Genomic DNA, 17,726 nt, shown 5'->3' on the forward strand with positions numbered 1-17,726 from the left:
ATAATTCATGTTCCCAGCCATCCATGATATTGAATCTCCAAAAAAAAAAAAGTCATTAGCCTCATTATTCTAAGAGACCTTATCGAGTGAATCAAAAGATCCAATAAACATAAAAAGGAGTTCATGAATACTCATAATTTAGACTGATCTACAAATGATAATCTATTATGACAAGAATTAAATCTTTACATCAAATGGCAAGTTTATAACGATAATTAATTCTCATCGGTCTTGTCATATGTAATCTCTATTATATACAATACCTTTAGTAAGATGTCTATTCACATCAGTAATCCCACTACAAGAAAAAATGCTTTTAATAACACCAAAAATGTGTTATCAAAACCTACGATAACACTTTCTGATGTGTTAAGATAGACTATGTTATCGTAGGCCAGGGTACTTTACATAACATTTTATCAGTGTTATACAGATGTGTTATTGTACTGTCAACGATAACACAATTTCTGTGTTATTTTAATATATAGATAAGTGTTGAATTATGTTATTTATAGTCGATTATAACAGTTTTTTTGTTTTATACTACACTTTAATATAACACTTTTTTTGTGTTATACTACACTTTAGTATAACATTTTTTTTGTATTATACTACACTTTAGTATAACACATTTTTTGTGTTATACTACACTTTAGTATAACACATTATTTGTGTTATACTACACTTTAGTATAACACATGTGTTATATTAGCTTAGAGAAACATAATCTTTTTTTACTTGCACAAAACTAGGAAAACAAATATAAAAGTTTAAGCCAAATAAGGTAACATAAATAGATTTTTATTAATTACTCAAATGTAATTACAATATTTAGTCTACTATTCTAGGCTTAAGAAATCATATTACAACATGGTGGGTTGAATTAAACACTGAGCGCAAAACAGAGACAATATCTGTCTTCTTTGTGAAATTCTTTTTTATGCCAAGCAATCCTTTGAGTTGTTGAAGGGCAATTGTAATGGCAGCTCCTCCCATGAACCCAAGATGTAAACACCCATGGCCATTATAGCAGCACTATTAGGATTAGGAAATAATTTCCTGACCAAAGTGCAGATGATCTCAACAACCCTGGGCAAATGATAAGAGACAAGAGCATTAAAGTGGCAAGAAACAAACATAATACAGTACACAGGAAAAGAACAGTATTTACCACACTCAATGCCCATTAAAGCAAAACACACAGCCTAGCAGGTATTGCTGCATAAGCTTTTAGTTAATTAGTATTGTCAAAACATCAGAAATCTAGATTAGTTTCAGTTAGATATCCCAGTTGCACAAGATTCTAAGTGTTCATCAGAAATCTAGATTAGTTTCAATTAAATAGCATGTCATCTTCCTATAATATAGCATGAATAATTTAGGAGTAATCAATATCTCTGTAGTCTCTAGAAAGCTAGATTTTCAGTTAATATGATATATAGAAGACTTGCAATTAGACTAGGTTTAGTTTCTTTGGTGACTACCCGAGTCTCATATCCAAATTCTTTTCAAGACAAGATATTTCCAAATTCTACACAAGTTTTATGGAAAAGTATTAAAATAAGAACCTTAAGTGACAATTACTTCACTTTGTTGTAGTGATTATCTACACTTCATTGTTAAATTATGTAGTTTCTTAAAAAAAAAAATGCATATCTAGTATCACACACAGAAACCAACATTTAATTCAAAACTCAACCTTAAATGTTACAGTATGTTACTAGAGTGCAACAGAGAGCTGTGATGAACCTGTACTGAAGCAATAATCCCTACCAAACCAGTCTGCAGTCCCAGGTGTAAGATGCTGGGCATGCTTAATCTGAAAATTAGCTCTAGTCATGCAAAAATAAGCATGGAAAGAAATATCAATATTAAAACTTTGCAATAAGAAACAGATTTTCTGTGGCACATAATAGGTAGCAAACTATAAATCTTGCACATATATAATAGATTCAATTGCAATTGCAAAGGCAGAAAACATAGAAACAAATGACCAAAACTTCATACAAGAGAACTGCATGTACCATTAAACACCATTCTACATAAAACATGTCACTTTTGCCAAAAGAAAAAAAAAAGGTTCAGCTATTAAAGATGAGAATCCTAAAATCTAGATTAATATGAGGAAAGCATCAAAGGATTTAAACAAAAATTGGGTCACGGCTTGATTATCACAATTTCCAAGTCCGAGAGCTAAAACTAAGAAACAAGCAAAATAAAATCCCAAAACTAGAGGTCAGCCAAAGCTGATTAAAAAAAAGCTACAATAATAACTCAATTTACTCATATGTCTACATTTTTGTATTTTTGAAAAAGAGAAGTTCAAAGTCAGCAAAAAAAAGCTGCAAAAGAGAAGTTCAAAGTCAGCAAAATTACTAGTGGTATCAATCTGCATTTTTGCCAAACTTTACAATATTATTCACTAATCAACTGAAGTCAGCTGAACAAGATGCACATGGCAGTGACTCAAGGAACAACTCAAAGACAGCTTTTGTTACAACGAAAAAATACTTATAAAAACAGAAGACAAGGCATCATCAAGAGAGGACCATGCAATAAAGTTTATACAGCATGCTTTCAGATCAAAAAAATACAAAGAAGAAGAACACTTTTGAACTATCCCTAATTAAGAAGCCCACAAGAACCAAACATAACAGAGCATATCAATTTCTGGGGTGGATGGTGTTGATACATATTGGTTTCAGTCACCAGGTTGTTCATCACATATACAGGAGGTGGAGGCAAGTTCCTTTGTGGTAGATAAACTGGAGGAGCCTAAACAATACAAAAACAATACCACCACAACAACCATAACTAGGAACACATATAAGATCAAACAGTCATCTACTTCTATTAAATTTCTTATTGTGCTCACCAATTCCAATATAAATACATATATATACACATATATACTTTATCTTCCCTAAGGCAGTACCCATATGCTAAACTAAGGAATAATATTGCAATAGGAATCCATATAGAGAAAACCACTAATTGGAAACATGAAAGGGGGAAATCACAGCAAGAACAAATTAGAATAACTTAATAAAGATAATCTGGTCATGGAAAAACATTCCATAGAGTAAGACTAGAAATTAGAGTAAGACTAACAGATTCATAGAACACCATAACAAATCTAGCAGCTACCACTTAATAGATAAAATTTGTAGTAACAAATCTCGAGTATTTTCATGCTCGCATCTGCATAATCAACATACAACATAGAATAAGATAGAGCTAACAAACCCAATGAAAATTAACATTATCTCGAGGAGAGATATATACCTTTTCCAAATAATCTGGCTTCAGATTACCCCAGGGATGTCGTCCACTTCCATAGTTATGAAGATTTAAAGCAACAATAGCTCTTACACTAGAGGAACACATAATTACAAAATGAGATTTATAGAATAAGAATATCAATGAAAAATGTATAAATGATGATAATACTTAGCGACAGAGATGGTACTTATCTAAGAAGAATAAGAAGAAACACATTGCCAAATAAAATTATATTGCAAATAAAACAAACTCACAAACGTACCTTGACGGAAGAGTAATTTGCTCCCATTCTGAGCAATTGACCTTTTTGACATGCAGCCTTAAAATATTTGTTAGTCCCCTGAGCCAAAAAAGTATTAAGACATGTAAGCAAACACAGATTATGATCAAGGCAGAATATTGTTACTCTTAATGACTACAGCTCTGAACAAATTATCAACCACAACAGGAGAGAATCATTTAAAAATATGCTTTGTGCTTTCACCCCGTGAGCCCCAGTAATTTTAGAAGGAGAAAAGCACAAGAGAATAAAATTAAATCAAAGTGGAATCCTACTTGCTGATAAATTATTTCCATCAGCAAACAACAAATCATAAAGCAGAACAACCCTCTTAACAAAACAAACTGCTTAAACTTAAAGACATTTCACCTTAATCGTGGATCATTTGTACAAGGTGTAAAGAACCAACCTTGACCGCAACTATAACCAGAATAGATCAGCTGCAATGATCAATTAGAAGAGTTTAGCTGGTAAAATAAATAAGCATTGTGCCTTTTTTCCAGCAGGGTACATTTACATCAAGATACAAATATCCAAATAACAATTTTAGTTCTAAAAAATCATTGGTAACAGTCCGTAATCACAAGACTTTTCACATAATAAGATAACAAACCAGATCTTATTAGAAATTGGTCCTTGTGCAAGGTAAGGTTTCTCATTACGTAAATGATGAAAGCCGTAAGCCACCTGAGCATCCATTCCAGTGGTAACGGGTATTCAATAAAAACAAACAAGCATAAGTGGATTCATTACAAAAAACTAGCATACAATCTGATCCCAACTTAATCCACAAAACCCATTACAAAAATAAATGTTTATGCTCTCTTGTAAACAAAATGATTGACTGAACCTCAACTATTTTTTAACTTTACATTGAGTTTTTCATATTAATTTTTCTATTTCAAGTAAATAGGCATGCTGAATCTAATAAATAAAATTTTCTACATAAGCCTTCCTTAGTACATAAAAAGTTAGCCTAATAAATAAAAGCTTGAGCAGATACTGCTCAGATATTCTATTTGCTTCTATTTTATCTAATAAAATAAAAAAACACAGTTCAATTCTCTAATAAATGAATGGATACAAGCCAAAATACCAATCAAATAAAATAATTGTCTTGAAACTTATTGCCAAATTAAACCATTTCATTATTTGATTATTTAAATGTTTTATTTTCCTTGAGTTCATCTTCAAGGGATATGAATATAGGGGGTGTATTACTGCACATAACTGAAAAAAGGAACAGCAGCAACAACTCAAGTTGAAGAAAAATTTGACAAGTTCACAAGAAAGAAAAGTGACTAAATGGTCTAAAAATATAAATATAATAATCCAAAAAAAAAAAAACTAACCAGATATGCCAATAACATCCATGTCATCTAGTTCAACAACTCACTAAATTTGGGTTATGATTACAATAACATGCATTGATTTCATCATTTCAAAATTTCACAAGTCAGACCCCAAATTATTTACATTATAGTTTGGAACATTATATTTATAAATCTCACCAATATCTATATGTTAGTTACTCTTTATATTATTATACCACAGTTATAATAAATACTACTTAGCAGTGGATGACGAAGAAGAATGGTAATACAAAGAAATCCACCAAGTCTTAGCTTAGTATGCAAAAAGACTGAGAAAAAGACATAGATTGAACATGAATCCCACTACAAAAGTACAATCATTATTATACAAACACCTCCTCCCAACGGAGAAGACAAAAACATGGCTACCTTAGAATCTGTTCTGCTCTGTTGCCTATGTTTTTGTGATGATCCTTTTCCGCTTATAGATTTTAGGATATCACCACTGCAACATGATCCATTTTTCTTGTTGTCGTGGTCATCATCTAATATGCTAAAGCCCCATGTGTACATCACATATTTCCTCAACTAATCAAAACAAACATATCAGTAAGTTTAATTGGATTAAAACCACACCACAAAATAAATAGATACATAAAATTTCATCCTCAAGAAAGTGTTACCTTTTCCCAGCGTTCTAGTGTTTTTTGTCGATTTCTAATCATTCTTAATGTGCTATCTTCATGGCGAAGCATTCACACTACAGAAGAGAAAAGTTGAGCAACAACTCGGTCACATGTATATATATCATAAAGGTGATATTTCTACCATGTTAGTCTCAAATTTTTCATATGTTTTCCTTGCAATAAATTTGATGATTTATGATAACAAAGATTTCAAAATATAAAAGGGAGAAGTATCATACTTGAACTAGTAAGAAGAAAAAAATGCCAATACTGATGCAATACAAGCCACCATATTAGACCCTCATATTAGATAATTTATAGTTTCCTGATCATTCGAGAGAAAAATACATATAGAAAAACACATAAGAAGTGATTTACTAGTGTGAACTCAGACACTGTAATGGCCTTTTTTCTATATTCTAAATTGAGATGTCACATAACCTTAGCCTTGTGGCAGTCACACGATACTTTTAATTAGAAGGCTGTAGCTTAATCATGTTCATTTGTTGAATGTATTTGGATTTTCTCATTATCTAATACTTCGATAAACTTCCGGATTTATGGCCATAAAAGGAACTAAGTCTTATTTTAAAAGAACTTGCAACTATCAGATGATAAAACAGAATTTTCCAGCATCCACAAATAATAAAATCTGTCAAAATAACAATTGAAGATCCTCACCTCTTGCAGTCCCTTGGTTCAAAGTATTACCCAGAAAAAGAATTTTCTTCATAATATCTTTTAATTTGAGGGAATTTCGGACCTATTAAACAGAGCATAAAACTACCCAAGTCAAAACAGATTCTCAAAACTGCATGGAAGAATTTAAGTAGCACAGGGATCTGTCAATATAATACAGATATCAAATTCTGCAAGAAAAAATTCATCACATATTAAAATGCAATTATGCAAAATACAGATTCTGGCCAAAATACAGATTCTGCAATTTAAGCAAGAACAGAAAGCACAATTAGAGCAACTCATATATTAAAATGCAATTCTGGAAGCAATATTAATAATGCCAGGGAGTACTAACCAGGGATTGAATTATAAAAGCTGTAATGAATCTTATCGGGGTTTTTGGACAAGTATGCAGCTTGACCCATGTATTGTACAACCAAACATGGGTATACAACAAAAGCAAACGCAAGCTGCACAGACAAAAAAGGGAACCATAATTATCATTTGTTGATAGCCAAAAAGCATTTACTACATCATGGTGAACAAGGCCTGCAAAAGCACAGTGATTTGGGGTAAATAAAATACAGAAGTATAAACGCTTGATTTTGAAGAAATATCTTCAACACTATGCTCTACTTTTCCAGCAGCATCTAATGGAGTTACTTCTATACATGACTTGCTAACTCAGTTGGTCCTCTTTTTTGGTTTTTATTTCAATTTTTTTTTAACATGTTCTCCCATTGAACCTACAATCTTTGGGGGAGGCAGGAAACTCTAACAAATTTCTAGGAAGGTCTCATGAGGAATCAAACCCCGATCTTATGAGAGCAAACCAAGAGCCCAACCAGTCATTCTAACCCTCTTGGATCTCATTTGGTCTTCCTTTTACTTGGCTTTTTCCTACCAGGTTCTAATTCATGTGGTTTTTCCTTTTACTTTGCCTTGCACCAAACTAAATTTTCCAAACCAGCCAATATGTACATGTTTCCTATTATGTGTAGAAAAGAAATTCAATATATTTAGTCAAAAAAAATTATACTAATATAAAACTCACCCTTATTGACAAAGCAGTAAAATGACCAAGGTCTGTAAACATAGCTTCGGTTCCTGGAAGGAATTAGAAAATGCCTATCGTTAATTTAACTAACAGAAACATATACTCTATAACTATAACGACATTTTTTTAGGGTATTATAACGACATTTTGTCCTTAGTAAACTACATAGAACTTAACGGTTGACCAGACTTATAAAGATGAGTAGTGGCATAATGGAATTTAACATAACAAAGCCAATGAAAATGATGTTTATTTCCATTAAGTGGGATATAGCACATACCAGTTATAGAAAGAAGAATCCCACCAAGAGAAATCCAACCATCTTGACCAGTCTCCTTTAAGAACTTGACAATATACTGGGGTGAAAAAGCATAAACAACTTTTGGGTTCCAATGTATTGTGTTGTAGAGACCAATAGAAAAAATGGAAAATAACAAGATCAATACGATAGGTGCAAATAAAAAGGCAACTCTATGTGTGCCACAGTGCTGCAGAGCAAATAGACCGACCAAGATGCAACAAGCAATCTAGAGAAGTTCACCTAAAAACAATGAGCAGCACATAGTTTGTTAAGTCACTCATAAAGAATCAAAGTGAAAATAAAATATATGTATATATATAGCAAAACATGACAACTTACCACTAGTTAATTTCTTTTCTGTAACTTCAAGCCCCGAAACCGAAGATAGAACTGCAATTTTTTTTTTTTTTACAAAGATGTTAAATAGAGACAAGGAAATAATAGTACCAGTAGTTACATATGAAGCAAAATAAGCAATTAGAAAATTGACCTGAGATAGCAGGAGTAAGGACACCATCACCAATGACCATGCATTCTCCAAACAGCACAACAACTAAAAGGGCAGTCCTTAACCTTTTATGCGTCTCCAAAAATCTCTTCAAGGGAGAGGAACTAGCATGCTGAGAAGATGGACCATATTTATAGGCAGTGAGCTCTTCATCAGCTGCTTGCTGGTTGGGAAGCAAACTAAACTTAGCATGGCGGCAAAGCAGTGAGTAAAGAGCAAAGGTCCCACCTGAAAATGAATTGAATTGAAATGAATCAAAATGAAACAAAAACTGAAACTGAAATTGAATTGAATTGGATTGAATTGAATAAAATTGAATGAAAAGGGAGGAAACAAAACACTCACCTTCATCATTATCATCAGCACTGAGTAAGACAAAGACATACTTAAGCAAAGGGATAAGAGTAAGAGTCCAAAAGATCAATGAAAAAGCACCAAAGATTGCATCTTGGCTAATATGTTTCTGTAACTTCCCAGAAAATGTGCTTGAGTAAACATAAAGAGGTGAAGTGCCCAAGTCCCCGTAAACTACACCAAAGCTCTGATAAGCTAGTAACAATTCCTCGACATCCTCGGCCATGAAGATTGCTACAACAAAAAGGGTTATCAGTAAAGAACACTAAGAATCATCATCACCAACCCATCACAAGATCTAACAAAGATTCGCTCCCCAAAATTATCATCTTTATACATACATACATACATATATATATAAAGACGTGAAAAGATTGGTACAAACCTGGCCTATAGTAGTAGAAGTCGAGCGGTGAGCAGTGGAAATCCCAGATTCTGGTTCCATAGCCTTGTTTATCTCTCAATCTCGTTCTTGTTCTCTCAATCTAAGAACGATGAGATCACTGGGTCAAAGGCACGCAGAGGTGGGCTCGCACCTGGGGTCACTTGGTTCGGGGGTTGGGTTCACGGGTGCCTGAGATTTGGAGCTTGGCTCGGAGAAAAACGGGTGTGAGGATGGTGGTTAGGTGGTCGGAGCTGAGGATGATGGTGGTTACGGGAGTGCGGCTAGGGCGAAGGGAAGAGAGAGACGAGAAGGAGAAGGGGAAAAAAGGTATGAGAATTGGGTCTCTATCGGGTCTCAAAAATTTTGAGGTCAAAAATGAAAAAAAATCTAAGTGGCGCCCTTTTTTATTACCGCCTTTTTTTTTTCACAAATGCCCATTATACTCTAGCATAACTCTTTTTTATTAGGATTATATTTATGTGTTATGGAAATAGGTATTTGGTGTAGTGTCCGAATCTAGATTACTTGCATCTCGTATGCTTAGCAAACCGTACTAGTAACATTCATTAAAGATTTCTTACTTTAATATGTTATTGACTATTTTATTCATTATATATGATCTTAATTCTCTCGTATTAATACAATATCATATTCTCATGGATGAATAGGGAATTTTCTTGATATTATTATATAATTAATTCAAACAATAATTATAACGTTCAAATATAATAAAATTGTACTTTTATTTAAAACCAATCAAATGCCTTTATATGCTTTTAGGGCATTAATCCTAAGAATCTCCCACTTGCCCTTAAATCAAGTGAGGCATCTCCCTTAATCCCATATTGCGTACGTGACCCATGAACGACTTTACAGGAAGAGTCTTGCTTAATGGGTCAGCCAGGTTCTGTTCTGACGTTGTCTTCATAACAGTCACATCACCTCGGTGTACAATCTCTCTTACTAGATGGTATTTCCTTTCTATATGCTTCCCTCTCTTGTGGCTTCTAGGTTCTTTGGAATTAGCTACTGCTCCACTGTTGTCACAATACATGATTAGTGACTTATCCATATCTGGAACAACTTCCAGATCAGTGTAAAACTTCCTCAACAAAACCGCTTCCTTAGCTGCTTCACAAGCCGATATGTATTCGGTTTCCATGGTTGAATCAGCTATGCTGGATTGCTTAATGCTTCTCCAGACCACAACTCCTCCACCAAGAGTGAACACTGACCCAGATGTTGATTTTTGACTGTCTTTGTTTGATTGGAAATCAGAATCAATGTATCTAGTAGGGTTTAACTCACCCCCTGAATATACTAGCATAAAGTTTCTCGTTCTCCTAAGATACTTGAGAATGTACTTTACTGCAATCCAGTGTTCCAAACAAGGATTTGATTGATAACGACTTACCATCCCAACTGCATAACATATGTCGGGCCTAGTACACAACATAGCATACATCAGACTCCCAACTACTGAAGCATAGGGATACTTTCTCATATCCTCTTCCTCCTAAGGTGTCTTGTGACGTTGTTCGTTGTAGAGAGAAATTTCATGTCTGGTCGGTAATTGACCTTTCTTGGAATTCTCCATAGAGAACCTTTCAAGCACCTTATCTGTATAATTAGCCTGAGAAAGTGCCAAGAGCTTGTTCTTCCTATCCCTTAGGATTTGGATTCCCATAATATAGCTCGCCTTGCCCAAATCTTTCATTTGGAACTTTTCAGCTAACCATTTCTTTACATTTGACAATGTCTCTACATTGTTCCCAATGAGAAAAATCTCATCAATGTAAAGAACTAAGAAAACCACCACTTTTCCTTTGATGTATTTATACACACATGCTTCATCAACATTATGTTCGAAGCCATATGTTTTAATTGTTTCATCAAAAGTGATATTCCAAGATCTAGATGCTTGCTTTAATCCATAAATGGATTTCAAAAACTTGCACACCTTTTGATCTTCCCCTTTCTTTATGAACCCTTTTGGTTGTACCATTTAAATACTTTCATCAAGATAGCCATTCAGAAATGTTGTATTGACGTCCATTTGCCATATCTCATAATCATTGCCAATCCCTATGGATAAGAGGATACGAATGGATTTGAGCATGGCCAAAGGAGAAAATGTTTCTTCATAATCAACACCTTCTCTCTGAGTGTAACCTTTGGCTACAAGCCCCACTTTGAAAGTCTCTACTTTCCCATCTATACCTCTTTTCTTCTTGTATATCCACTTACACCCTATGGGCCTGACATCTTCAGGTGGATCCACAAGTTCCCAGACAGAATTGGAATACATCGATTCCATTTCTTGGTTCATGGATTCTTGCCATTTCTACTTTTTGGGATTATCCATTGACTCTTTAAAGGTTAATGGATCATCCTTGTCTGTATCAGAATCAAGGACATGTGCCTCATGTTCGTAGCGAACAGGTTGTCTCACAATCCTCCCACTACGATGTTGCATCGGGGTTTCTTTTCTAGGAATCATGGTTTCCTCAGTTTGTTGTTTATCATTTAATGATGAAGATGACTGTGATGGAATCTTATTAACTGTGAGTTCTTCCAATACTACCTTGCTTCGAGGTTTATAGTTATTCATATAGTCATGTTCAAGGAAGGTCACATTTGTTGAAACAAATACTTTTTTATCCTTGGGACTATAGAAATAACCACCTCTTATTTTGGAGCGTAGCCAACAAAAATGCACACTTCCGACCTTGATTCAAGTTGCCCTAATTTAGGTCTAAGAACATGAGCATGACAACCCCAAATGCAGAAATGGTGCAAACTAGGTTTGTTTCCATTCCACAGTTACAGTGGTGTTTTACTAATGGTCTTAGATGGGACTACATTTAAAATATACGTCGTCGTTTGAACTGCATATCCCCAGAATGAGAGAGGATGTGAATAGTAGCTTAACATAGATCTGACCATCTCAAACAAGGTCCTATTTCTTCTTTCAGAAACACCATTTTGTTGCGGCATTCCTGGTGCTATGAGTTAGGATAGAATACCATGCTCTAGCAAGAAATCTTTGAATTCTAAATCCAAATATTCTCCACCTCGATCAAATATTCTAACCAAAATCCTTCTAAGAACCCAAAATTCATCAAAACCCCTTTGAAATATAAAAGGTTAAGAACACATATACTAACAGTAGAATTCCACCCAACAATTAAAGCTTAAACCTTACCTTGATGATGATGATGATCCTGAGCTGCACCTCAACCAATTCTAGCTTTATTCTCCAGTCCTCAAGCTTAAATCCTTAAGCTTTCTCTTCCAAAGCTTCAAAGCTCTCAAGGCACAAGAGAGGGAGAGAGTGCTGAGAGTTTTCTGATATATTCTAGCCTAATCCTGAAACTTTCTAACTATATCTCTTAACCATAAAGACCAAAATTCCCCTTACATTAACTCAACCCCTTTGTTGCCCATAAGGGCAAGCCGATCATTTGCCCCATTTCTTGCTAATTCCTCGAGTTGTCCTACAAATTCCCAATTAATCCCGACATGCCCAACTAATCACCAAATACTTACCATTACTCGATAAATCCCAAATATACGTTAAAATTCCCAAAATACCTCTAGGCTCACCCAGAGCCGGGTATTAAACCATGCTGTGACTATTTCGCTAATCCGCTCACTAGGATCGCCTCAAGCCGTAAACTGCAAATATATCCAAATAATAATGTGGCCCCAACCATTTAACACACATTATCACATTATGCCCTCAATTGGCCAAAATGACAAATATGCCCTTATAAACAAGAACGAGCCTACATGCATATTTAATACCCATAAACACGCATATAAATATATTCATATTATCATATAAATCATGCATGCCACATAGTCACACATTTAATCAATTAATCACACATATATATCCAATTATGCCCTCCCGGCATGCTAATCAAGGCATTAAACCCTATTAGCATTTTCAGGACGTTACAATGGTAGATCCCAGAAATATTTTCAACAAAGTGAATGCATACCCCCTATCTTCACCATCCCCAAATCTAGACAAACTTACTTCCCAAGAATCATCGTTCGCCCCAAGCTTCTAAGCCTCTACTAGAACCCACCACCACCAAATCATATCTAAAGCAAAAAAAAAAATTAGAATACCTAGTTTTTCTGAAGTGAATGTGTGTGTGTGTGTGAGAGAGAGAGAGAGAAAGAGAACATACCCATCGTCATCATAAATAATGATGACGACGGGTCGGCATCATTGTTTGTGATGCCGACCCGTTTGCTTGTAAGTCGTCGTCACCGTTCGAGATATAGAGGCCAGCCTCCAAGCCGAGCTCCTTGCCTCCATCGTCGACGCCTACTGAGAAAGGGAGAAAAATATGAGACATCGTGAGAGATCGAGAGAAAGATCGACTGAGTGAGAGAAGAGTGAGATGAAAGAGCGATTGAGAGAGTAACATGAGAGAAACATAGGCTATTAGGTCAAAAAAATAAAATGGGCTTCGACCCTTAAGATTTTTTTTAATATGGACTTTAGTGTTAGTTGCCTACTGACATGAATAGTGTCATTTGTGTCATCATGCAATTGACGCAAATGCTTACATAGGGTCAACGACGTCAGTCAACTTTGACTAACACAAAAAGGGTTTTTTCTAGTAGTGTATTGATTTGGGTTGATGGAAGTTTCTTCCAAGATATTACTGGTGATGTTAAGTGTGGGAAGAAAATTAATTCATGTTAATTAAATAATCTATTTTGTATTTATAATTGTTTGTCATTGTTAATAATTAGCATAATACTATAAAGAGGCTCAGATTAAAGGAGGTTCTAGCCTCGCCAAACCCTTAAGGCTCGACAAGTTTGGATTTCGCCAAAATTTATTCAATATGACATTTCCACAACCTTTTGACTACTAACGTGGACCAATCGCAATAAGTATTTTCTATCCTAACTAATTTTTAGAAATCTATAAATAGCACCCAGTGGGACCTAAAAGGGGAGCTTTATTTAATAAAGATTATGAGTACGATCTGTCTTCTGTTTAAGACAGAACAATTTATGCAGAATGTTAAGTGTAGCAACACAAAGAGATAGAGGTACCGTATAATATATAGAATGTATTGGACTAGGACACGATGAAAGAAAGAACTTCTGATAATCTCTGTTAAAATATAGAAGTTCAACATTCATCAATCGATGGTCGTTTAAGACTTGACCTCAATCCTGAAGTGAATAATGAACTCCTATTTGTGCTTTTATAAGGTTCAATATTCCTACGATTTAATTCTTGATATCTTGGAGTCATAGAACTACAAGTGGCTGAGAACATACTTCACAGATATGGAATCTGCTCCTTACTTAAATGAAAGCAGATTAGTTGTTCCTTTTAGTGTTGATTTGGGACTTGAACATAGAGCGCTCAATTTCTGTTAGAGAATAGAAATTTCATTCTATAATTAAATTTATAGAATAATGTTCATTAAAGGATCAATGGAACTAATTGATAAAGACATAATTAGAGAGGTTAATGGACATTAAGACCTAGCTTTAATTCTGAACAACTAGCAAATGGTCATAACTCATGCAATGACTAAATCAATTGACGACTTTATAGTTATAGCTTCTAATAATATAAGACTATAGTTTTGAGAGTTCAACTATGAATTTCTAGTGGAATAATTCATAGTTAATAAATTACTTAATGGAACTAAGAGTTAGAGAAATTAATTAAATTATTTGGAGCTTAGAAGTACGGGTCCATATTGTCCCCGTACTAGCTCGATAACACAAAGGAAGGATTTTGGTATTAAAAGGAAATATTTATAAATAATAATGTATAATTTTTTATCTCACAAATTAATATTATTTGTGAAATAATATTTAAAATATTATTTATGAAATAATATTAGAGGGAAAATAAAATTATATTAATAAATTTTGTGAAATGAATTTTTATTGAAATTAATTTAATCATATTTAATTTTGTGGTATAATTGTATACTACCTAAAATAATATGATTAATGTCCAACAAATAATATTTTATAGAGATAAAATACCACAGGGTCCAAAGCCCTGTAGTTGGCGCCAACCACAGTCCAAATGGATTGTGGCCCACGCAGAGACCCAATGTGATTAGGGCTAGGTCTTCTTTTGATTGTTATATTAATATAATACAACATCATGAGAAATATACATCAGGTGCAATTAACATTATTTTCCAAGAGAGGAAAATAGAGAACTTTGTTCTCTTTGTATTGTGAGAAGAACACTATCTCATGTGTTAAGAATCAAAAGTGTGTTATTGTGTTTCCTACCAAATAGCATAGACATCCACCTGTCTCATTCTCTTTGTGCGAGTCATAGTATGGAAGATGGTTGGTTAGGAGGCTAAGACGCTATTTGATCTACATGTGTTCTACATCTAGAAAAGGTATTTGTAAGTTTCTATTTTATTCAGATTCATGCGCATGAGAAAGATCTCATTCTAGTTATAGTTCCTAGAGTGATTCGTTCTTATGCTTTAATAATTGTTATTATTGCATTGAAATATTATCTCATGCTTCTATTGCACTATCAATCACATGATCAAAAACTAACAATTGGTACTAGAGCACATGTTTTGATTGTATGAACACGTAGAGCACATGTTTTATGAGTGGACTTAAGGATTGTTCTTATTTATTATATATTTTGAATATATGTTTATGGATGTAATAAATGGGATTGGTCGTTAACTATATGGTTCTCTTTGTTTTAGGTTTTGTTCTTATTTTGAATTAGTATCAATGTACACCCATATTGTTTTGTTGGGTATAGGTTCTTTGTAATTCTTTAATTTTACCGTTTTAGAATTTGAGTTATGTTTCTGAATGAGATATTATTCAATTGGATTGAAGATTACCAAAATAGTTTTGAATTAATTTGGAATGGTTATTGTAATCATTTTAAATATATATATACTAGATACAAACAACGTGCAATGCACATTTGCTTAGTTTTATTTATAGAATTTAATAATTATTTTTATTAAATTTATATCATTGTCATATAAATTTCAAATAAATAAACAATATTATATATAAAAGAATGACATAAATATATTAAATGAATAATTAAACCAAAACATTATTTATGATTTTTAATATATATATATATAGCATGATAATTTTTTTAAACATAAATAATAATTTTTTTAATAAAAATTAAGATAATTTATTATATATTATTATTATAATTATATTTTATAATATGTGAATTCATATTAGTACAAAATTAAGATTATAGCTTATTATCATAATTATATTTTATAACATTTAAATTTATATTAATATTATATATTATTATAATAATGATATTTCATAACATTTGAATTTGAGTTTATAATATAATATTTAAATTTATATTAATATAATTAATAAATATCTATTTTAAATTAGTTTTAAAAGTATATTTCCTTAAATATTTAGAATATTCCATTAAAGTTAACAAAACAAATTGTTAAAATTAAAAAATTTCGTTTTCTACACACTTTTTATATAACACTAGATATAAGTAACGTGCAATGCACATTTGCTTAGTTTTATTTGTAGAAATTATTAATTATTTTTAATAAATTTGCATCACTATCATATATATTTTAAATAAATAAATAATATTATATATAAAAGAATGACATAAGCATATTAAATAAAAAATTAAACCAAAACATTGTTTATGATTTTTAAATATATATATATATATACAATATAATAACTTTTTTAAACATAAATGATAATTTTTTTAATAAAAATTAAGATTATGTATTATATATTATTATAATGATATTTTATAATATTTAAATTTATATTAATATAAGTATTAAGTATCTAGTCTTGTATTAAATATTTTAATAATAATAATAATAATTTATAATATTTGAATTCGTATTAATATATCTAGTAAAAAATTAGAACTATATAATATTAGCATAATAATATTTTATAACATTTAAATTTATATTAATATAATTATTAAATATTTTGTATTATGTATTATTTGAATAATGATATTTTACAACATTTAAATTTAAATTTATATTAATATTATTATTATATATGTAGTTTTATATTAAATATTATTATAATAGTGATATTTTATAATATTTGAATTTATATTAATATAATTAATAAATATATATTTTTAATTAATTTTAAAGATATATTTAGTTAAATATTTAAAATTTTCCGACCAAGTTTTGCTCGAATTGATACATATCAATTCTTTCAATTGTTGAATGTGTCGTGAGTGTTGGAAACTTGGGAAAAGGTCTCATTTGATGCATATAATTTGATCATTTATGATATGCGTATGTGCATAGCACCATAAGCGAGTTCACATTTTTAGCAATTGATCCTATTGATCAATACACTGCGTGATACCATAACTAATTGTGTAATGATATGATCAATTATTCAAATTTTTAGTAGTTGCCGTAATGCAACACTTTTATATTATTTAATTAATATAATTAGTTATTTAATTTAAATAAATATATATATTTTAATATTTGATGTTAAGATATTTATGAGAATAATTGAGTTGTTAGTTTAATGGCTCAATATTTATGGTTTAAGAAACAAAAGAGAATATTCTCCTCCTTAAAATGTGGGAAGTTGGTGGTGGTTGTCAAATTCAAATTTAAATTAATTAATTCTTTTATTGCCAATTAAATTGTTAATTGATAATTTTTGGAAACAATACATTTATGTCTTAATTTTATTATTGGGATCATTTGAATATTAAATCAGTGAAATACATTGTTTATGAAATAAGATTATTAGTTTTCATTTCTTAATGAAAAATATATGATTTATTGAAATCAAATATTGGTTTAAGAAATAACTAATAAGATTAA

The 17,726-nt window shown here is 31.9% G+C and overlaps 2 protein-coding genes across 5 annotated transcripts; both read right to left on the minus strand.

Moving 5' to 3' along the window:
- Positions 1-791: 791 nt before the first annotated feature.
- LOC133798556 (diacylglycerol kinase 3-like) lies at positions 792-9,236 on the minus strand. Of its 4 annotated transcripts, XM_062236915.1 has the most exons (16): positions 8,848-9,235; positions 8,454-8,696; positions 8,091-8,336; positions 7,940-7,990; positions 7,746-7,840; positions 7,580-7,655; positions 7,297-7,349; positions 6,598-6,712; positions 6,243-6,324; positions 5,559-5,635; positions 5,305-5,463; positions 3,932-4,002; positions 3,545-3,622; positions 3,286-3,373; positions 1,750-1,819; positions 797-1,089 (listed from the first exon to the last, which is right to left on the minus strand). In XM_062236915.1, exons 10-16 carry the CDS (start codon positions 5,628-5,630, stop codon positions 1,025-1,027), a joined length of 603 nt encoding a protein of 200 aa, XP_062092899.1. In that variant the 5' UTR covers positions 5,631-5,635; positions 6,243-6,324; positions 6,598-6,712; positions 7,297-7,349; positions 7,580-7,655; positions 7,746-7,840; positions 7,940-7,990; positions 8,091-8,336; positions 8,454-8,696; positions 8,848-9,235; the 3' UTR covers positions 797-1,024. The 4 variants fall into 4 exon arrangements, with proteins under 4 accessions (XP_062092916.1, XP_062092899.1, XP_062092890.1 ...); XM_062236932.1 differs by having other exon boundaries at positions 792-1,531; positions 7,580-7,840; positions 8,848-9,236; XM_062236906.1 differs by having other exon boundaries at positions 7,580-7,840; positions 8,848-9,233.
- LOC133822927 (potassium transporter 7-like) lies at positions 6,407-10,009 on the minus strand. The gene is made up of 8 exons (XM_062255399.1): positions 9,895-10,009; positions 8,454-8,696; positions 8,091-8,336; positions 7,940-7,990; positions 7,297-7,349; positions 6,598-6,712; positions 6,479-6,501; positions 6,407-6,430 (listed from the first exon to the last, which is right to left on the minus strand). The coding sequence occupies exons 1-8, from the start codon at positions 10,007-10,009 to the stop codon at positions 6,407-6,409; spliced, it is 870 nt and encodes a 289-aa protein (XP_062111383.1).
- Positions 10,010-17,726: the final 7,717 nt, after the last annotated feature.

Source organism: Humulus lupulus, chromosome 1 (assembly GCF_963169125.1).
Source record: "Humulus lupulus chromosome 1, drHumLupu1.1, whole genome shotgun sequence".
Classification (NCBI taxonomy): domain Eukaryota; kingdom Viridiplantae; phylum Streptophyta; class Magnoliopsida; order Rosales; family Cannabaceae; genus Humulus; species Humulus lupulus.

Coding starts and splice junctions, on each gene's coding strand:
- LOC133798556 (XM_062236915.1), bottom strand. CDS start 5,630: ATGCTTCGCCATGAAGATAGCACATTAAGAATGATTAGAAATCGACAA. Junction 3,623..3,931: donor ACAAATGATCCACGATTAAG/GTGAAATGTCTT, acceptor TTTTTGGCTCAG/GGGACTAACAAATATTTTAA. Junction 1,090..1,749: donor GGATTATTGCTTCAGTACAG/GTTCATCACAGC, acceptor TCATTTGCCCAG/GGTTGTTGAGATCATCTGCA.
- LOC133822927 (XM_062255399.1), bottom strand. CDS start 10,009: ATGGAAACCGAATACATATCGGCTTGTGAAGCAGCTAAGGAAGCGGTT. Junction 6,713..7,296: donor TTACTGCTTTGTCAATAAGG/GTGAGTTTTATA, acceptor TTGTCTGTGCAG/CTTGCGTTTGCTTTTGTTGT. Junction 6,431..6,478: donor CTGTATTTTGGCCAGAATCT/GTATTTTGCATA, acceptor TTTTTCTTGCAG/AATTTGATATCTGTATTATA.